Source organism: Fonsecaea nubica, assembly GCF_001646965.1.
Source record: "Fonsecaea nubica strain CBS 269.64 chromosome Unknown Scaff70, whole genome shotgun sequence".
Classification (NCBI taxonomy): domain Eukaryota; kingdom Fungi; phylum Ascomycota; class Eurotiomycetes; order Chaetothyriales; family Herpotrichiellaceae; genus Fonsecaea; species Fonsecaea nubica.
This window is the reverse complement of record NW_019173743.1, coordinates 111,935-132,506: the sequence shown is the minus strand read 5'-3', so window position 1 is coordinate 132,506 and position 20,572 is coordinate 111,935. Positions and strand designations below refer to the sequence as shown.

Below are 20,572 nucleotides of genomic sequence, written 5' to 3'. Positions count from 1 at the left end.
AACAGACTTGTTCTATGTCTTTTATGCTCAGGCGCAGCTTGAAAATGGCGTCCTTTCCACCAAAAACCCCGTTGATTATGATCATCGGCGCAACCGGCACTGGCAAGTCAAAGGTGAGTTTTCTTGGGTTGGGCGAAAGAACAGCATGTGAAAGGAACGGGATCTAATGACTCCGGAGATAGTTGGCTGTAGAATTAGCCACTCGATTCAATGGCGAGGTCATCAACTGCGACGCGATGCAAATGTACAAGGGACTTCCGATCATCACCAACAAAATCCCAGAGGCCGAACGGAATGAGATTCCCCATCACCTGCTCGACTTCATCGGCCTCAAGGAGAAACTCTGGACGGTTCAGCAGTTTGTCAAGGAGAGCTCCCGCATTATCGATGAGATTCGAGCCAGAGGCCGGCTTCCTATCGTAGTAGGCGGGACAATTTACTACACGTTTTCTTTGCTCTTTGAGGATGCTCTCCTTGCTCCCCAACAGGACAAGCACCGGCCAGAGCCTGATGCAACAGACAACAACGAAGAGTTTCCCATCTTGTCGGCGTCTACAGAGGAGATTCTGGCAAAGCTCCAGGAGGTGGATCCTGAAATGGCGAAGAGATGGCATCCAAACGACCGGAACAAGATCCGGCGGTCTCTGCAGATATATTTGCAAAGTGGCAAAAAAGCCTCGGACATTTACGCTGAACAGCGTCAAGCTGCACTAGACGCTGACAGTGACGCCCTGGGTGAGCGTCAAATGAACCTGCGTCATCCCAGCCTGCTCTTATGGTTGGAAGCCGACGATGCTGTACTGAAGCAGAGGCTGAATGACCGGGTTGATGCCATGGTGCTAAGTGGGCTGTGCAACGAGGTGTTGCAGATGGCAAACTTGGAAGAGGAATTGAAACAGGAGGTAGGGCCGGTTGACCTCGCCGGTGGTATCTGGCAATCGATCGGTTATAAAGAAATGAAGCCCTGGCTTGAGTTGCATCAAGGACGGGATGCCGATCCTGCCAAAGTGATGCTAGCAGAGCGTGAGGGTATAGACGCCATTAAAGCAAGCACCAGGCGCTATGCAAAGCGTCAGAATCGGTTTGTTAGAATTCGGCTGGCAAAAGCATTGAAATCTTCCCGAAAGCTTGATCGGCTATTCCTTCTTGACTGTACCGATCTGGCCAGCTGGGGCACCACAGTGGCAGCGCCTGCACAAGCCCTTGTGAACGCATTCCTCAAAGGAGATGAGCTGCCGGAGGCGAAGTCTGTCTGCTCCATGGCGGAGAGAGTACTCTCACAGATCGAGGAGGACGATTTCGATGATGTGCGCGAAGCCAGGACTTGCCAAGTGTGCCAAAAGACACTCATGACGGAGAAAGAATGGCGAGTACATCTTGCTAGTCGCAGCCACAAGAAACTCGTCGCGTGGCGCCGTAACCGGGAGTCGATACCGGTCAAGGAAGGAGATGGAAACCAAGAGGTCCAGATACCGACTTCTCCAGGCTGATGCTTCAGTCAATTCAAATGCCCTATACCGGAGCAGTGCGGTGCACAAAGCGCACCACAACCAGGCCAATCAAGGAGGTTCGGATGCCTCTGCTGTTGCATCCGCTCTGAGCTTCTGCAAAAGTTCCTGATGCTGTGGCAGGCCGTGGGTACGCCACTCGATAAAAGTGGACGACAAGATGTCGCCGTGCCCTGATTCTTCCAGCTTGAAGACCTCCAGCACAGGAGACTTTTCTCGTTTTCTGATTCGCCAGACACCATCAGCAGTGACGGTAGCTTTCAGCCCTGTGTCGAAGTCAGCAGTGTTAGAGCATATCTGAATTTGTGCTCACACTCAAGAAAGCTTGCGGCAAAGTTGATGCAGATTTGACCATCCCACAAACCCTTGCCTTTCAGCTTGACGTTGTCGGGGATATTCTGCACATTCAACTCTTCAAGACGTTCCAATGTACCTTGCTGGGAGCGATACCCAACAATAATCCTGGGTACTCCCAGCAAGAAGGATTGTGCCCAAAATTTGAGAAGTTTCCTCTCATATTTGATCTGTTCTCTCTCGTTAGTGATCGTGGCCGTCGTCTTGAGCTCCACCCAGTCGATTGGCAGCGATTTATCTTCTGGCTTGCAGGCCATGACAGCGTCCACTTCTCCACCAAGAATCATCTTGACTTTGCCGAAGCCGGTGCGGACGATGGAGCAATATTGAGCGTGGTTGCTGACCAGGAGATCTTCTCGGGATTCAATGTACTCTCGAGAGGTCTCGGGCCATGGCGTCGGCATCAAGGACACAGTCTCGAATTTGTATCCCCAGAAACTCATGAGGTCCTGCGACATGGCGCCTGGTCGCCCCGCAGATGAATACTGTTCCTCACGGGAAGAAATCTTCTTGGTGTGATTCTCCTCAATGAAGATAGTGCCTTGGAAAAAGGTGGCATTCATTTCCCAGTCGTCCAGTTTGGAGAAGGGAACTATCATCAGCTGCCTAGGCCATGAGCGAGTTGTTTCGTAGTCGCGTCGAATTGTTCACACCTTGGTCATCATTCCCCGCCATGTCATGAAGTCGATCTCCGCTTTGGAGCCTTTCTCTTTCTCATACGCTATGATCGCATCCAAGAGTCCATCCAGATGGTCATCGTCAGAGTCGTCGAGCTGGTGGAACGTCTCAAAACCTTTGCTGAGATCACAAGGAAGTGCGGGCGGGTAGTAATAGCGCAGGCTCGAGTCATCGAGTCGAAACTTGTGATCCTCGTCGAAGGAAAAGTATGCGATTTCCTGAGCTTATCAGATGGAAGTTTTCCAATATGTGTTGGAGCACACGTACTCGAGGCCTGCGAATTGCTGCATTGAGGCCCGTGAAACGAGCCACGGGCTCAACATTGAAGTGGTGTTTCTGTGCCATTACCGCGCCCCAGTTACAACCGAAGCCTCTGTGGGAATCATGTCGCTCAGCAGCGTGTATCCCGAAACGTGCTATAGCAAGATAGAAAGGATATGAGAGTCAATGTGCTGCGCCATGGAAGAAAGAGCGCAGAGAAACCGCATACTCGGTACAACTAGATGAACACGTGAGAACGCGTGGACTTTCGCGTCGCGTTCAGCAATTGATCTCACTAATATATCGACAACGAAGCGAGACAGGTACGACTATTATGACCCCCCACAAGACACAGAAGGAGCTAAAGAACATATCCTTCTCTGATCATCTTGTTGCATCATCGAAACACACTCCCGCTGCAAGCAGCTGAAAATGGCGGGCAACAAACGCGCATTGAGCCAAATTGACAGCAATACGGCGCCATCACAGCCACCTTCCAAACAACAATCGCAGCAACCAGCGGCAGGGAAAGAAAATGAAGCCAGTCGCTATGCGGCTATGAAAAAGCAAGACCTTTCCACCTTGCTCCAGCAACGGAATTTGCCATACAGCGGTAACAAGGACGTTCTCGTCCGACGCCTTGAGGATTCTGATAGGCTACACACGGCTCCATCTACCTCGGCGACCGGAGAGATATGTCCCGGACCCTTGTGAAGTGATAATCAATACGTTGGACACTGACTCAGATAGGATCATGCCCCCGCACAAAATGATGCGCCTGAGTTCGAATACCTGACACTCTGTAGACCGCTGGATGACATTCGGGCGGAGAAACGGGCAACTCGTGATGCGTCTGAAAAATCCAATGAGGAGGAAGATGAACATGACGGCCAACAGGACAACGGGCTAGAAAGCCAGAATGATCAGCGCGAGTCAATCTGTGGTTTGAAGGGTTGCGTTTGCAAGCGGCCAGCCTCCGAGTTTCCAGGGCATAAGTGGATGCTTACGACAAAAGGCTATCTATTGGTAGCTCGCTTGCAATGGGAGTTGAACATCCGGAACCAAGATGCTGCTGGAGAACACTTCTACAATGATTTCAATGGGTATGGCTTCCAAGAGGTGATGGAGAACCAGGTAAGTTCGGGTTGAACCTAAGACTTTTGGTGCTCTCGCTGAGCTATACGTGCACTAGTTGGTGTCTTTCAACCGTGAATTCTCTCCTGACGTGCCCGTCAAGGGGACGCATCACCTGCGGCTTTGTGGTCAATTATTGAAGGATTCGCCTGGATCCTGGAGGACACATATGAGTGGTTCAACGTCGACGATCCGAACACGGTGTTGCACACTCTGAAGCTCATTGGAGGTGCCGTTTTCACGACGCTGAACTCATTGGAGAAGAATGGGTTACTGTGCCCTGATTCGGCTGTCAAGAATATTGCGCTCGTCCTGGGTGTTTTGTACGACAACACTCGCGATTGGCCAGGTGATCCAGAACCTCAATTAGAGTGGCGGGAAGCCATGATCAGAGAAGCATTCCGCCACGGCATTGAAGTGAAAGGGCAGCCAAATGGGATCGAAACAGTGCTCGAGGAGGATGGCATAGATCGGACCCTGCCCAGCGAAGCAGATTCAAAGTGGAAGAATTTCAACTGGACCAAAGAGGTGAGTCCGACGGTATCGATGCCCACCAGGAGCATTTACTGATGATTCCACAGTTCAAGGCTTTCTCCAAGAAACACCGAAAGGGCAGACGATCGGAGGCCGACACTTCGCTTTGTGACCCGGTTGAGGACGTAACCAGAGCGCACAAAGTCTCTAGTTGCATGTGAGATATCTGGAGTTTGACCATGGCTGTTTGTGGTGCACTGTCCGTGACGAGTGTACATGTACCTATACTTAATATCCCTTGCTTTTCGGAGTGGAAATCTGCCATACATCACCCAGTCCCATGCTTCGTACTTTTCCTTCTCACATTCTTGCAGACGACCGAAGAACTAATCTCTCAGTTTCACCTTGACATTCAGGTTGGACTGGAACATTAACCATCGATTAGACGTCTTCCACTCGCTGAGCAGCTCGAAATCGAGGTGGCGGACGAGCTGCGGGACGAATTTCGACATCTCCATCAACGCGACATTCAGACCTTGACAAGATCGCGGACCGACGCCAAACTATACCGTGTCTGTCAGCACCTCTTCTCGTTCGTTCGAAGGCCGGCCAAACTTACAGGTAAATAGTAGCGATTCATGGCGGTGGTGTCTCCCTCCAGCCATCGCTCTGGGCGGAAGACATCTGGATCTGGTCCGAAGACGTCCTTGTTGTGGTGGGCGACCCAGTTGTTGATGCCAACAACAGCTCCCTCGGGGAAGTATTTACCGGCAATCATTGCGCCACCTGCTGGGACTACGCGAAACAGTGGCAGCCTAGGGAACACGGTGAGTGAAGCGCAAGGAATATTGGACGTCTGATCTTACCCAGTGCCGGGGTACAGCCTCTGTCCCTCCTTTATCACCGCCTGGCAATAGGGCATTTGCTGTGACTCGTGGAAAGAGATCGGGTCCGAAATCGAGCCTGCCTTGGCCATCTCATCGATCTCTGCGCGCATCTTGTCGAGGCACCGCCGATTCTTCATCAGGTAGTACAGGATGGCAGAGAGTGTGATATGGGTGGTATCAGCACCAGCCACAATATTGCCAAAAGCTCCGATCAGAACATCCCAGTCTGTGAAGGTGGTTGGATCCCTCTGCTGGCCGGCCAGGAACTGAGCAAGCATATCGTTCTTGTGCGACTTTCCCTCTTGTCGTCTTTCTGCGATGCGCTTCAGGGTATAGGAGATGGTATAGTCTACTTGAGCTGTGTCTGTCCCGGCGAGCCAGTTGACTATCTTGAACAATATCGGGTGCAGTTCCGCATATACGCCCGCAAAAGTGCCATATGACATTCGGTGACGGAGGCTCTCAATGATCCCTCCGACATCCTCGCCCTTGTCAAGGAATCCAAATCGTTCAGAAAACTGGGAATCGTCAGTCGGTAAACTGGTCAAGCGGAGGTATCGAGGGAGCACACCGTTATATGGCCCTGACAATCAAACGCCCAGCAAGTAAACCAATGTGTCAGGTCTACAGTCTCACCTGACTTTGCAAAGGTCTTGAGCTTCTCGATCAAAAGCTCGCCGCACTCATCAATCAAAGGCTCGTAGGCCAGCACCGACGACATGGAAAAGGCTTGTGCAAAGTTACGACGAAATCGAGCAGCATCCTTGTTGTCTGGGGTGCTGAAGTTGGTCGTGGTACCCGGTGGACAAGACGCGCCATACCACGCCGACTTGCTCCACGGGTTTGAAATGGTGTAGATGGTTTTGATCGCCTCGGGGTCGTCGATACTGTATGCGCCGGGCTCGAGGCGGACGATTTTGCCTGGAATAATTTGCATAAGAGGAATTGGGTCAGAGCAGTGTGTCGCCGCTCACCATGTTTTCTATGTAACGCGATATTCACCTTTTCAAAATCCCCTCTGATGAGAGCCTTCAGGTACCACAGGCGGGTGAACCGAGCGAGCAACGGTCCGGGCGCCGATGGAAATTTGCTAGTAGCAGACCAGAAGAAAAAGTACAGCACCCAAGCAACAGGGACGGCCAACAGGCCAATCAAGGCTGATGTTTTGTACATGACGACGGCGAGTCCAGGAAATTCAGGACACTTTCCGCGTCTTTCTTTCCTTCTTTTCTCATATGTGAGTCTCTCCGGGTGAAGGATCGGGCCGTTGGGGGAGAATAGGTATAGGTATTATACGACGGGAGAGGATACCTAGGTAGGTATTAGCCTGAGGGCGACGTGGGGGATATCTGCAAGTACCGCGAGGCAATGCAATCAGCACATGCCGGGTGGGCTCTGTCTGTCTTTGCAATTCCCTCCAAGAAGTCGCCTTGATCCTCGATTGCATCGTCTGCTTCGCTGTTCGCCGTTGATGACATGGGACGCAACACTATCGGCCAGGGTTTCCCAATCAAAAGCCACTGAGCAGCTGGGAACGGCACAAGGCGGTCCACCACGGCTGGACTGCGCTATGCAGCTCTTACAGAACAAGTTCTGGGCTTGAGGCGAGCCCCCGTTGGCTCCCGGTGTCCCCGACATGATGAGCATGGATGCAGGTGGACTAGGATGGACGCTGTCCAACGATAGGTGTGTCGCCTAGCTCGGCTCTAAAAAAACAGCGTGGCCGCCACTCGGAAAGGACCCTCTAAGCTCCCCCGGCTGGTCTGGGTGATGGAGCCAGTAAAACGTGGCAGGTGGACCCTGGGTTCCGTCTGCAGTGACAGTGCTGTCGGCTTGTGCCAAAAGCATGATTGTACCCAGCTCACCAGCACTCCACAAACTCCCGACTCGAAAGCCCTCTCGAGGCTTGGAACCCGAACCTTACTGGCACCTTTTGAGTCGTCTTTATGTATAATGCACATGGATCGCCCTTCGCCGACCGCTCGACAGCCTTTCCCGGATCGCAGACATTATGGCAACCGCAGGCCTTGATCTGCACGAGGCGGGCAGTTCTGCTGTCGTGGACGCTGCTGTTTCTGGAGATGTCACGATACTGGTGGACGAAGAGGTCAGTCCACGTTTTGAGCGCCATTTTCGAACGACGCGGGACTAATTCACCGGGCAGGCAACTGAGCGAGATTCAGCATATGGAGATGAGCTGTACCTAGACCTGTCGTTGCATCGATACGCGAATGCTCTACTGACCCAAGTCAGATCTGCCTACACAGCCTCGCTTACCTCGTCCGTCAACACTTTCATGATGCAGTATGGCCGCATCTATCATGCCTTTCGAGATCACCAGGGCAGTTCGTCTCACCCCCGCTGTTTTCCTTGTTGATTGCCACGGTAATAACATCCTTCGAGACATGTTGCCCAGCGACGAACAAGAAATGAAGCGGCTAGATCTTCATCATGCATTGATGCTTTGGCTGCTGGACAGCCACCTTCATTATGCTCCAATCGGTTCAGAACCCCAGCGCGTCCTCGATCTTGGTACTGGGACAGGCAATTGGGCTGTCGATTTTGGTGAATCAAAACCTCCCGTTCCTTTCCACGCTCCCAAGTTCTAACAATACTCACCAGCCGACCTGTATCCAACGGCAGAAGTCATTGGCACGGACTTGACACCTATACAGTCCACTTTCGTGCCCCCGAACCTAAGGTTCATTATTGACGATTTTGAGGACGAATGGGCATACGATGATACGCCTTTTGACTATATCCATGGACGATATCTGGCGTCCTCAGTTCGAGACTGGCCACGACTAGTTAGGCAATCTTTTGAGTATGTTGGTTGATCGTGTTCGATCCACACGCACCCACTCCACCCGAATCTTGAATCTTGAATGCCTTGCAACAAGCATGCAACTAGAGTTGTGGATACTGACGATGCGGACGCCCTAGGAATCTAAAGCCTGGCGGTTGGGTCGAGTTCCAGGAATGGGACACGCACATATATTCAAAGGATGATTCGTTAGCCGAAGACGCGGCACTTTTCAAGTTCCACCACTACACATGTGGCCGCCGCACTGCTGCTGGCTACGATTCTCAGCCAGGCCCAAAGGTCGAGGGCTGGCTTCGAGACGCCGGCTTCACCAACGTGCAGGCGGTTAAACTACCCATTCCGCTGGGTATATGGCCCAAGGACAACAAATATGTGAGTTAGATATGGACATTGCGCGCATCGTGCAGGCTCTAACCACTCATCCCCTTCACAGAAGCAAGTCGGAATATGCAACTACCTGCAGTTTCAAGCTGGTATGGAAGGCATCGCACTCGGGTGCCTAGCGAGGACAGCAGAGGATCCTTGGTCCATAGAAGAGGTGCAGGTTTTGCTCGCCGAGACGAGAAGAGATATGAAGAACCCAAAGATTCATGGACAGTACGATTTGTAAGTAGGAGTCGGTGTGGACGGGAGATTCATCCTCGTCGCATCGTGCCGACCTTTTGAGAGATCCGAGCTGACTCTAAATATAGTTACGTTGTGTTTGGACAAAAGCCCTCCTTGTGAAGCGGGAGCTTGGTTTAAGGTACTATTGGAGGTTAGGATGAGATAGCATGGCTGTACCTTTAGTTGAAAGTATGACAGGGAATCATTCTTCGGGGTAAATATTTTGGTGAAGTTCAAAAATTGGTGTTTGATATGCTAGAACGAAATGCCCTCTCTTTCCGAGTTGCCTATTCAATTGGGAATGCCTCACTCGATTGCGAGCTGCTTGTTGACAAAGGTTGCCCACGCGACAAGGCTGAGGTTTGACGAGGCTGAGACTGACGAGGCTGAACCGCAAGGCTGTGCAGCTTCTACGGTGGATCAGTGCTTGGCGTCCACGAAATAGTTTCCAGACCCAGACATTGCGCCACCATTCACTTTCTTTGACTGCTTCCAATGTATTTGTATATGCTTATTTCTTCGGAGGACGTCTTGAGTTGCAATTCTGTGCCATGGGACCCATCAGGTGATAGTGGCCATCAGCCGTCGGCGTGAGCAGTCGTTCGAATCAACAGGCATCGAGGATGATCATCACATTTCGCAATGCCGCGCTCTCACTCTCCAACATCGTCCTCATTGCGGCCCTCGTGATTTTTGCAAGGGGTTTCTTTCCTCACAAAGCATTCCTACCGGGATTGGCAACATGGTCCGCGACGTCTGGAGCTGGAGCTGGGGCTGGGGCCGGGGCTCAGGCAGCCCCTTTTGACCGCGTCATCTTTATGGTTGTCGACGCTCTGCGCAGCGACTTCGTCTACGGAAATGCTTCGAGTTTTGCTTTTACCCAGGGCCTCGTCAGATCTGGCGCCGCCGTCCCCTTCACCGGCCATGCCAGTCCACCGACCATCACCATGCCGCGCGTCAAGGCCATCACAACCGGCTCGGTGCCCAGTTTCGTGGACCTCATCCTCAATTTTGCCGAGTCGGACACGACGTCGACCCTCAGGGACCAAGACACGTGGCTGGCCCAGTTGCGGGCAAAAGGCCACAGCCTCGTCATGTACGGGGACGACACTTGGCTGCGCTTATTTCCCGACTTCTTCTCCCGAGCCGACGGCACGACGAGTTTCTTCGTGTCCGACTTCACCGAGGTCGACAACAACGTCACGAGGCATATTCCTTCCGAGCTAGAGAACCAAGACTGGTCCGCAATGACGCTCCATTTCCTGGGTCTGGACCATATCGGGCACAAGACTGGACCCAAAGGGCCTAGGATGCCGGCAAAACAGGCAGAGATGGACGGTATCGTCCGGGACATTTACGCAAAGTTGGAAAGCTATGACCATCTCAAGTCATGTTTGTTGGTCTTGCTTGGTGACCACGGCATGAACGAGGGCGGGAACCACGGCGCGTCCTCCCCAGGAGAAGTTTCCACCGCTCTCACATTCATCTCCCCAAAGTTCAAGTCGGCGTTCGAAGGACAGTCGTGCCCCATTGACGATGCAGTCGACTATCAATACTACGACACCGTTGAACAATCCGACATCGTTCCCACTCTTGCCGCTCTACTGGGATTCCCCATCCCGCTCAATAACCTCGGGGTCATCATGCCGCGATTGTTGGAGCTCTGGACCCATCCTCACGACCAGTACGCTTTACTCTACAGCAACGCCGAGCAGATTCTGCGGATCGCCCAGGCGACGTTTCCGAAAGAGTTCGGTGAAGTGTCGATGCCAGGTGGATGCTCGATAACCGACGGAGACGACGCCCAAGTCCTCGCCTGTCTGTGGCAGCATGTCTCGGCCGAGCACGATGCACTCACGTCGGACCAATCCTCTCCACTGCCGCCGACGACGCATCTCAAGTCATTTCTGTACAGAGCCCAAAGCCTCCTCAGTGGCACGGCCAGCAATTACGACCTCACCAGCATGCGGACGGGCATCGGCCTCGGCGTGCTAGCGTTGGCACTCTGCGCGCCCAGCTTCGCACGGGGAGTTTTCTCAGCAGGGATTGACGGGTTGATACTTCTCGTCATCATGCTCAGCTTTGCTATCACCATGTTCGCCAGCAGCTACGTCGAAGAGGAGCATCAGTTCTGGTACTGGACCCTTGCGGGCTACCTGGTCGTGTTACATTGTAGGGACAGCCGGTTCAAAATGACCGACACTGCTCGCTCTATCGTGAAAGGCCCGACGGCCACTGCCCTCGCATACCTGCTGTTCGGCGTGGCGCGGCGCTGGAGACAGACTGGCCAGAAATACGCCGGCGAGGCCGACATACTGGGCGAGGTCATCACGCCCAACTCATGGGTGCTCTGGATGCTGGTCATGCTCGCCTACGCCGTCCCGTCCCGCAATCTCAGCCGCCGAGCAGGCGTCTGGATGGGTTCGCCGCAGATGGGCATCCTGCCGGCGTTGGTGTCCATCTCGGCTTTCCTCTTCAAGGTCGCCTTCACCGCCGCGGACGCCCCCGAGCTGCTCGCCTCATTCCCCATCCTCGATCCGCTCGTTGGCTTCGTCTCGGCGTATCCGCTCGTGAGCATGGCGCGGGTCGTCTTCCTCGGCCTGGTCCACGTGCTCGGCTGCGCGATCTACTACGAAGCGCCGTGGCAGAGCGCCGAGCAGCTGCAGCGTTTCCTGCCGGTCCTGCAAGACGTCCTGACCCTGTTTCTCATCACGCAGACCCGCACCGTGTACGTGCCGCTGTTCTTGTTCTTCACCCTGCAACTCGCGCTCGTCCGACGCGGCAGACAGCGGTCGGTCGGCGAAATCACCATCCTGGCCCTCCTGTTCCAGTACGCCTCCTTCTTCACGTTTGGGAGCACAAACTCCATCGCCACCATCGACCTCTCCAACGCCTACAACGGCGTGAGCGGCTACAACGTCGCCGCCGTGGGCATCCTCACGTTTGTGAGCAACTGGGCCGGTCCGATATGGTGGTCCTTTGCGACCCTCCAATTATTCAGCCCTCACCAGCTTCAGAGCGGCGGTGGCGGTGGTGCATCTTCCTTCCTCTTCACGGCGCTGGCGACGTTTTCCTGCGTCCACGCCTTGTCCGTCATGGTGGCGTGCACGGTCCTCCGCGAACACCTCTTCATCTGGACCGTCTTCTCCCCAAAGTACCTCTACACCGCCGCCTGGGTGGTGGGCCAGCACACCGTCGTCAACGCGTTATGTGTCGGGACGCTGCTTTGGCGAAGTCGTGGATAGATTTTTGGGGTGGCTTTTTGGGATGGTCTTTTGACCACCATTTCTCCAATGAGAGTATTTGGTGTTTCTATTCGATCGATCGATTGAGTGATTGATTGATTGTTTGATAAATAGATAGGTAGGTAGGTAGGTAGGTGGGTAGATAGATGAATAAGATAAGAGAAGAGTGAGATAAAAGGGCGAATATCCTCTGTAGAACCTGCTAAAACATTGACTTGTATTCTCGAGCCCGCTGGGCTTTTCCTCCTTACGAGGTTTAGATTTCCAAGACTTTCTTTATCTGGCTTTATAGATGGCCGTTCCCGCCATTCTGTTCTTGGTGCGAGACGCAGAACCCGTCGAAGAACCGGCCGATCCCCGCGGTGTCGTCGATGTAAAGAACCTTTGAGACATCTACAGACGCATCAAGTCGTTAGTCAGTAAGGGTGGATTTCGAGATGACAACAGTGATCTTGCCGACCAAGGGGGGGCGTAGTATCATATGTGTGTCTCTTGATATGTGTCTGTGGAGGATGTGTGTGTATAAAACGTACATTGATCAGGTCGCACAATGACAGTGGCGCCCTTGTCCGGGTCCACGCCGTACTTTTCATAAGCGTGGCCGTGGCCTGAATTATAATGCTCGTCGTCGACGAAGACTTTGTGGAGATCTGGGGTTTGGGGAGTATATCAAATCAGTAAAAGGTTCACGACCGGCCTGTTTGGATGAAAAGCTTTGGTAGAAGAAGATGCCGGATGGATCGATCCACTCACCTCTCATCTTCCACTTGCCCGTGACGGGCCAGAAATAATCGGGGATTTGCTCCTGTTCGAGTTGCACGCGGTTGCCACTGACGAGCACGATGGGCTCGATGAAACTGTCGATATCTGCTGACAGAGGGGTGTACTTTCGCACGGGACCAGCGCGAGATTCCATGTATTCCGCGATCTGGACAGACTTGGGTCAGTTCTTCTCTCTTCACAGCAGCAGTTAGCGGGAGTGAGGCAAGAGAGGACAAACCTGCTTGAGCCTCGAGAGCAGTTCTGGGCTTTCGATTCTGCCGGCAAAGAAGATGACGCGCCACCGACCGTCGGCCTTCAAGGCCCGCGAGAGTTGCATGGCCTTCACGTCGCAGAACCGCACCACCTGCGCCCCCGGAAATCTCATGCCGACCACAAGCTCCTTGGCCAGTTCCTGCGTACTGGCGGCGCTGGATGTGACGCTGGAGTCCTCGTATTTCGATGTCAACCCAGCAGTGTACCGTCCGGACTTGATAAAGCCCTCGCGAAACTCTTCGGGGGTTACCTTCTTCTCGTTGTCCCCCTTGTTGCTCGCAAACAGCTTCATAAAGTAACGGTCAAAGTCGATGAGATCGGCCGCCGTCTTGCCGCGCTCAATGCTGTACGTCTTCAACAACTCTGGTGTTGTCTGTCCCGTTAGGACATGGCCCAGTTTCCAGCCGAGGTTGAACCCATCCTGCAGGCTGACATTCATCCCCTGTCCGGCCTTTGGTGAGTGCGTGTGGAATGCGTCGCCGGTCAAGAATACCCGGTTAGACTTGGTGAAGTGATCCGCGAGACGTTGACCTATTGAATAGCATGACCACCAGTACGTGTCTGCAAAGTCCATCTTGTACGGGTGGAAGATCTGCCGAGCTTTTTTGTGCAGGTCTTCGAGTTTGATATCCTTGACGTTTGTGCCCGGCGGAAATTCGATGTAGAAGCGGGTCAAGCAGCCGCCTTCTCGAGGAATGACCAGAAGGGACCCTGTGTCGGAGTGGACGGTGACCTTGCGACGGATGTCTGGGAAGTTGGTTTGAGGATAGATGTCCATGACACCCCAAACGGCATCGGTGCTGTCCCCAACCATCTTGTAGCCCAGTGATTTGCGCACGACACTGTGTGCGCCATCACACCCCTGTATTTCAACGACAGTTCAGTAAAACATACCACGCTAACGACAGGAGGCTTGTAGATGAAACTTACCAAGACATACTTGGACCTGAAAATTTCTTCTTTTCCGTCTTCGTCTCTCACCGCAACAACCGTACAGGGATAACTCGCGTCATGCATCTCAGCCAGCTCCTCATCGAGACTGACACTCTTTACGGTCCACCCGTAACTCACTTCCTCGCCCCGGCCAGCTCCAAGCTTCCTCAGCTTCTCCAGCAGCAGACCATTGACCCGTGCCTGGTTCAGGATGAGATGCGGCATATGGCTCAGACCTTTGGCCGTATCAGCCGCGCGATCGCTCCTGTAGATGCCACCCTGCCCGTCAGGGCTCCAGAAGGCGACTTCGAGGACGTGATACGCCTCGCGGAGCAGGTCCTCTGACAGGTCCAGGGTTTCGAAGATCTCGACGGTGCGACATTGTATGCCGTCGGCCTGTCCAATGGCCATGGGTCCGCCACGTCGTTCCAGGATCTTGAACTTGATCTGTTGCCGCGGGTGTGTCGTGTTGTAGGTCGCCAACCACAGCGCCGCCGTCAGCCCGGCGCTACCGGACCCAACGATCAAGACGTCAAGAAGGTCGGCATCGGCCATTTTCCTAGCTGGTGGTGATAGAGAAGAGGGGTGTGTTGGGCTGCACAAGGTTAGATTAAGACAGATGTAGATGAGATACCAATTTGGGAGCCGTTCAGAAATGGGCCGAACTCGTATGCAATGCAATATGAACGTGATATTGATGAACTCCAAGGCAATGCTGCGGAGTGAATATCGTAGGCTGCGCAACTCGGATCTCCGAAGTGAACAAGTGTCAGGCCTCCATTGAAAACCTCCGTTCACGTCAATGGGTTTATATCTGCCACATCACCTGCTCAGACCTCAGTGTGCAGACCAGAGATCCTCCCGACCCGATAGCAAACAGATTCCTAGGATGCGATACCCGTGTATGCTGCGGTACTTGTGCGCGGCATTCCTCGTCCCCTATAAGTCAAAACCCCTGGCAGTGTGCGAACGGGCATATCCTTCTGTTCAGCGTGTCGTCGGCATCAAGCTGGCCTATCCTCAGCGATTAGAGGGATGATATGCTTTCGTTCTTCCCCGCTCTTTTTTCTCGCTCGTCGCTCCTCGCGCTCGCGCCCTTTCGTGACCGCGGGAATGCTTCCGAGAGTGGGATGTTGTAGCCAATAAACATCGGACTTCGCCCAAATGCATCAGACCTTCGGAATGAATTGTTTCCACTCTGCCATTGGCGTCTTCCAGGGCCACCTTCGATGACAAGGGAGGGCACCGCGTAAGGCTTTTGTGAGAGTCTCTGAGCATCCGAACTGCTCTGCCATCAGCGTATATATCGGCAACGTTGGACCCTTTCGCATCGAATGCATCAATCTGCCATTCATCTAATTACTTAGTGTAGTTTAGTTTAGTGTGTTGTGGCACCGCCAGCCGGGGCGCCAAGTCTGCCTCACCGCTTCTCTGTTTGTACCGGCAGAATACCTGCGAAATTCGTGAATGTCCAGTACAAACTGCGGCCTCCAACACTCCCAGACACAATCCGCTATGTAGTTTGTTTCGACTCTGGCAGAAATGCCTTCGTTAGATCCTGTAACTGCGCTCAACGCTTCGGTGCCTGCATCTGCGATGCCCATCATATCTCCCAATGCCCTTCTCCACGCCCACTTAAAACAATCCCCGCCCAGACGCCCTTCAAACCGCAATCCCCCTGAACCAAGACCTATTCAGCTCAACGTGGGTTCTTTGACGCATTGTAATGGATCCTCACTAGTCAAGATTGGGGCGACGACAATAGTCTGTGGCGTTCGAGCCGAGATACTGCCTACCAGCGAGATCCCCAGCTTTCGAGTCACCAACTCTTCAGGCAAAGATCGCTCCGCTCCATTGAGACGCGAGAACGAGGTGGATGACCATGAAGAGGAAGGAGAATACTCGCCGATTCAACTGCACAACTTGGTGGTTCCAAACATCGAGTTAGGTACCGGCTGCTCGCCTAGACACTCTGCCAACACAGCGCCTTCGGTCGAAGCCCAGTCAATATCTCAGCGAATATTGTCCTTACTTCATACCTCGCAGCTGGTCAGAACATCGGACCTCGAGATCATCTATACTCCGCCTCCAGAGTCTCAAGACCTGGAGCTCGGAATAGACGCGGAGCCGCAGTTGAAGGCATACTGGACGCTTTACGTTGACATGATGTGCATCAGCCATGGCGGATCCATCTTCGATGCTGCTTGGTTGGCACTGGATGCTGCCTTGCGAAACTGCCTTCTCCCCAAGGCTTGGTGGGATGCCGACCTCGAAAAAATCCTCTGCTCAGAGGATGTCAAAGAAGCACGAAAACTGCGACTCAGAGGAATGCCAGTGCCCAGCAGCTGGGGGGTGTTTGTGCCAGAAAAGAGATTGTTGACCTTGCATAATGACGAAGAAAATCAGCCCTGGATTTTGATGGACCCGGACGCCTTTGAAGAAGAGTCTTGCACAGAGGTGGGATGTATCACGGTGGATTGTAGCGACGGTATCAACGCGGCATCAGTATTGAGAATTGAAAAGAGCGGCGGCTCAGTGGTAGGACCCGAACAGATTGCAGAGGTGGTCGAGCTCGCCAAACGCAGATGGGAACAGTGGAAAACTGTACTGGATACCGCATTGACCGTCTGAGATATTGATCCGAGCGGCGCATGTCTACGGAACAGAAAATGATACCCTTATGTCGACAAAGAGCGACCAGGTCTGCATTCACGCATTGACAGTGACCTAACATTTCTCTTCGCAACAAAGCTTCGAGTTTGTTTTGATTGGGATTCTATTGCGCTCTTTTGTGCTCTTGGAGGCATAAACGACCCCTTCTCTCTTGCCAGGAGCCGCGCCGCGTTCCTCCTGCATTGCACGAACCAGCATTGTCTGCGTGGCTGCAGAGCCTCTCGTGTGAGCCAGCACCTGCCATATCGATCTATCTGCAGAGAGCATCATGCAGCACTTCGAAGAGCGATCCAACCCTCTCGAGTTCCTCCTTTCCTAGCCTCAAAGCATTCGTTCCTACTGCGCCGTGATATGCGGACCGACAAAGAACCGCCTCTTCCCGAATCTTCTCGAGTTGTAACCTCCACGCCAGAGAGAAATCCTTGCGTCAAGTCCATCTTCGTCACGCTTCTGACCCTACTGCTCCATGTCTTCGGCATCGTCTGCCGCACCCAGCGCCGCCTTCAAGTGTACAAACAAGGTTTTCGCGAACAACGGTGGGACCGCATTTCCAATTTGTTTCAACTTTTCGGTAATGGTCCCCTCAAAGGCGAAAGTGAGCTCAAAGGTCTGCAAACTGGCATATTCGCGGATGCTGAATCTTCGAGTGCCGGATGGGTGATAGTGATAAGGCTTCACTGCCGTCATGATAGTTTGGCACAGCTTGTCACCGGCGTAGGCGTCCTTGGTGCTGCGCATTTCTGGGATTTCGTGTTGGTGCTCCGCATCGGCAGGGATGGTGTCGATGGTGCTGCTGATTGTCGGGATCGGGAGAAGGCCTGGACTGGTGCCATGGGTGGGTTGGACAAAAGGAGGAAGCTTCTCGCCTGGCCTATATATATTTGTGGTTAGTGGATGAAGAAACACAAGACAGAGTGAGAGAAGAAAAGGTGAGAGATGATTCCATCTTACCCTGACGCAATGATGATGGTTCTGTTCCTCGTTTGAGGTACGCCATACTTGGACAGTTCGACGACTTTCCACTGTACGCTGTATCCCTTTCTGATGAAACCGGAAATGAGTTTGCGGAAGTACTTCCTCTTGTCAATGTCCGTCAGGCTCTTTGCCTCCTCCAGGGTGACGATCCGCGGTTTGCACACCTCTATCAGGGCAGAGACCCTGGAGAAGGAGTCGATGTCTTTTTCGTTCTTCTCACGGTTCGGATTGCGGTTGCAGCCACAGAATGGTTGGCACGGCGGGCTCATATGCAAGTAATCGACGATACTTTCGCCCTCTACTGAGGATGCTTGCCTAATGAACTCGGCAACGTCTTCACGAAGGATTTCCGCCTTGGTCATGCCAAAGTTACGCCGATAAGTCTGGATCGCCGCTTTATCGAAGTCGATACCGAATTTCAGCTTGAGCCCTGCTTGGAAAGCACCAGACGAGGTACCTCCAGCACCACAGAAGGCATCCCCAAAGGTATATTTCTTGTTTTGCGAGCGGTCCACTCCTCGCCATCGACGACGCAGCTCCGTATCTGGGATCGCAAACTCGATGTCACCCAAACGGGTGACAAGGACGCCGTTATCTGCCTCGTCTGGATGAAGCCGTTCAATCCTGCCCATCTTTGGTGGCCGGGATGGGTCCCGCTCATCAGAGGCGACATTGCAGTCTGCACTCTTGTATCTGCAGAAGTATATGTCTTGGTCCTGGTCATCTCCAGTGACCACTTCGACATGCTTTCGGTATTGGAGGTCCGGGTACTCCCGGTTGGTGAAAATGACGGTACAATTTCCTGTAACCTCGTGGACGGGTACTGTCGATATGGAGTCCTCCACCTCCATTTTGTCATTGATCTTGACGAGCTGCACTAGCTCGTTTCGTCTCTCTTGCATCAACAACTCCCAGTGGTTTTGGAAAAGGAGTCTGTGCCCTCTGATGAAGGGGCCCTCAACGCTGTCGGGGATGTATTCCACAATCCGAATGAATGATTGATCTGTTAGCTTGACATCGCTCCCGGGTTGCAACCTTAATGGTCTGCTGGCAGCCTGTTGGACATGATTTATGTCGATGATTTTCCGTGCCTTTGTGACCGGGATCCTTCGACCTCTTGTGACGACGAGCTCGTCGTCGCTGCCCTCGTCGTCTGAGATGATCACAGCTCGGCCTTTTCTGTTGGCCTTCTCACAGAGGTGATCTCTGAAACTGCCTGGCCGAAGGTCTGGCTGCTGTCTTGTCCCTTGGTGCGGCGACATCCTGGCCCAGAGGCTGGGGTTCTGGTTTGCTGGCAAACGACCCGTTTGAAGCATCTTGTCCTGTCCTTTTGCTATTCACTGCTGTCGTTGTTGACGTCTCTTGTTTCAAGCCGGCTGTTACTTGAGCCGCGCAAAAAGAGAAGGAGGGACTGTGATGAGAGATCGAGACGTGACTGGATTCAAAGGTGAAGTGGTTAGACTGAGAGAGGTTGAAATGTTCTCTGGGGAGTTTGAGGTGTCTAAGAGAGGCACAACCGATATCTGAGAGACTGAGGAGCTTGAAGAGCTTGAAGATGTCGATGAGGATGAATCGGCGTGTTCTGAACGAATAGACCAGCTGGCGACTGAGCGATTGAGAGGCTGAACTTAAAGGAGAAGAGTAAGAGATGACAGGAAGAAGAGACGGCGAAGAGTTGATGGTGTTCCTTTTTCGTGCAAGAAGACACAAGACCAGCAAGTGTCCGAATTCGAGGCAGGAAAAGAAGCGAGAAGAAAGGACGGTGAGGACGGTTTCTCTTGTGAGCTGAGAGGATTGATCGAATGGTGTCCGAATCTGAGTGACAGAGGGGACAGAGATGAAAGAACTGGACAAGAGATGTTTGCTTGAAAAGAGAGTGTCGACAGAGACCAAGGAGACTGAGCGAGAAGGTAGAAGATTGGAAAGAGACGATTGAGAAGAGAGAGAGAGAGGGTCAGTGAAGCGATTGAACTTGCGCAACATGGGGATTTAACAGTCAAGACAAGACTGTCCAGAGAACCAGGAGGAGACTTAGTATTCCGCCGAGAGGATAGTCCAGTCCGGGGTACTAGAGCGGAGGAGAACCATGGCGCGCCGTGGTGGTCATGTCTTATCCATAATCATTGAAGAGATTCGAAACAGGGCGCGACTCTTGACAAAGCACACCGGTGTCGTTAAAGCCGCCGCGGTTGCTGGAGGCCCAAACAGGACCAGCTGAATGGAAATGAGACAATGCCATGTTTGCTGCGTGTTGTGAACAGCCCAGTCTGCCTGCTTTCTCCAGAGTCCACATGCACAGCAGGCAGAGAGTATGAACGGCCGGAACAAACTGATACACGGACACTCTTCAGCATACATGGTCAAGACTTGGACCATGAATCCTTTCTACACAGATGGAGGGCTTTTTGGGGGGGGGGGGGGGGGGGGTATCTCTCTGTACTCTTGTCACTACGGTCACGTGCGAGGCTGGCCTCCGAAAGGGGGTGTCGGGTTTTGTCCCGGCCCCAACCCAACGTACATACCTAGTGATTGTAAACCTTGGTTCATTCGTCCAAGGATATTGAGAGCCCGCCTGTCTCACCTGTTCATTGTATAGTATAAAGAGGCATCGTGCCGTTAACGACTCGTGGGGGGACAGTGCATTGTGCAGGAGGAAAAGCCCAGATGTGGGACTTTACAGGGCGTGGTTTGTGTCTCGGGAGGGAAATACAAAAGATTCAAAGGTAAGTACCACGGCCGAATGGTACTATACGATGTGCGTTGTTTTGCCTATGGGTCAAAGTCGCACAGACTGGGGAAGTGGATGCTACCACACTTCTCCATAATCTCCTGGACGAATGGAGTCTACCGTATGTCGTCCAGCACAAAGTCTTAATCGGGAAGGATATGGGGCTCACAGTTCCAAGGACAAACAATACTAGATTCATCCATTTCGCGGCCGCGCCCCGCATCGCAGGTCAGGCTGTGGGTCGATCAAGCAAGCGT

The 20,572-nt window shown here is 53.1% G+C and overlaps 9 protein-coding genes across 9 annotated transcripts; 5 read left to right on the top strand and 4 right to left on the bottom strand.

The window, feature by feature from the left end:
* Nucleotides 1-44: 44 nt before the first annotated feature.
* AYO20_08644 (hypothetical protein) lies at nucleotides 45-1,490 on the top strand (the record flags this gene model as incomplete). The annotated part of the gene is made up of 2 exons (XM_022646920.1): nucleotides 45-113; nucleotides 183-1,490. The coding sequence occupies 2 exons, from the start codon at nucleotides 45-47 to the stop codon at nucleotides 1,488-1,490; spliced, it is 1,377 nt and encodes a 458-aa protein (XP_022497144.1).
* Nucleotides 1,491-1,559: 69 nt separating this feature from the next.
* AYO20_08643 (hypothetical protein) lies at nucleotides 1,560-2,885 on the bottom strand (the record flags this gene model as incomplete). Its single annotated transcript, XM_022646919.1, has 4 exons — nucleotides 1,560-1,774; nucleotides 1,822-2,464; nucleotides 2,516-2,758; nucleotides 2,808-2,885. 4 exons carry the CDS (start codon nucleotides 2,883-2,885, stop codon nucleotides 1,560-1,562), a joined length of 1,179 nt encoding a protein of 392 aa, XP_022497143.1.
* A 348-nt stretch (nucleotides 2,886-3,233) lies between these two features.
* On the top strand, nucleotides 3,234-4,630 carry AYO20_08642 (hypothetical protein; the record flags this gene model as incomplete). The annotated part of the gene is made up of 5 exons (XM_022646918.1): nucleotides 3,234-3,511; nucleotides 3,608-3,935; nucleotides 3,994-4,009; nucleotides 4,078-4,463; nucleotides 4,517-4,630. 5 exons carry the CDS (start codon nucleotides 3,234-3,236, stop codon nucleotides 4,628-4,630), a joined length of 1,122 nt encoding a protein of 373 aa, XP_022497142.1.
* A 165-nt stretch (nucleotides 4,631-4,795) lies between these two features.
* AYO20_08641 (hypothetical protein) lies at nucleotides 4,796-6,469 on the bottom strand (the record flags this gene model as incomplete). The annotated part of the gene is made up of 5 exons (XM_022646917.1): nucleotides 4,796-4,972; nucleotides 5,029-5,224; nucleotides 5,276-5,879; nucleotides 5,933-6,217; nucleotides 6,271-6,469. 5 exons carry the CDS (start codon nucleotides 6,467-6,469, stop codon nucleotides 4,796-4,798), a joined length of 1,461 nt encoding a protein of 486 aa, XP_022497141.1.
* Nucleotides 6,470-7,307: 838 nt separating this feature from the next.
* Nucleotides 7,308-8,730, top strand: AYO20_08640 (hypothetical protein; the record flags this gene model as incomplete). The annotated part of the gene is made up of 6 exons (XM_022646916.1): nucleotides 7,308-7,403; nucleotides 7,461-7,641; nucleotides 7,700-7,861; nucleotides 7,919-8,120; nucleotides 8,240-8,492; nucleotides 8,554-8,730. The coding sequence occupies 6 exons, from the start codon at nucleotides 7,308-7,310 to the stop codon at nucleotides 8,728-8,730; spliced, it is 1,071 nt and encodes a 356-aa protein (XP_022497140.1).
* Nucleotides 8,731-9,349: 619 nt separating this feature from the next.
* On the top strand, nucleotides 9,350-11,971 carry AYO20_08639 (hypothetical protein; the record flags this gene model as incomplete). Its single annotated transcript, XM_022646915.1, has 1 exon — nucleotides 9,350-11,971. One exon carries the CDS (start codon nucleotides 9,350-9,352, stop codon nucleotides 11,969-11,971), a length of 2,622 nt encoding a protein of 873 aa, XP_022497139.1.
* Nucleotides 11,972-12,257: 286 nt separating this feature from the next.
* AYO20_08638 (hypothetical protein) lies at nucleotides 12,258-14,494 on the bottom strand (the record flags this gene model as incomplete). Its single annotated transcript, XM_022646914.1, has 5 exons — nucleotides 12,258-12,364; nucleotides 12,505-12,621; nucleotides 12,725-12,899; nucleotides 12,972-13,868; nucleotides 13,937-14,494. The coding sequence occupies 5 exons, from the start codon at nucleotides 14,492-14,494 to the stop codon at nucleotides 12,258-12,260; spliced, it is 1,854 nt and encodes a 617-aa protein (XP_022497138.1).
* A 987-nt stretch (nucleotides 14,495-15,481) lies between these two features.
* AYO20_08637 (hypothetical protein) lies at nucleotides 15,482-16,570 on the top strand (the record flags this gene model as incomplete). Its single annotated transcript, XM_022646913.1, has 1 exon — nucleotides 15,482-16,570. The coding sequence occupies one exon, from the start codon at nucleotides 15,482-15,484 to the stop codon at nucleotides 16,568-16,570; it is 1,089 nt and encodes a 362-aa protein (XP_022497137.1).
* A 498-nt stretch (nucleotides 16,571-17,068) lies between these two features.
* Nucleotides 17,069-18,849, bottom strand: AYO20_08636 (hypothetical protein; the record flags this gene model as incomplete). The annotated part of the gene is made up of 2 exons (XM_022646912.1): nucleotides 17,069-17,483; nucleotides 17,564-18,849. 2 exons carry the CDS (start codon nucleotides 18,847-18,849, stop codon nucleotides 17,069-17,071), a joined length of 1,701 nt encoding a protein of 566 aa, XP_022497136.1.
* Nucleotides 18,850-20,572: the final 1,723 nt, after the last annotated feature.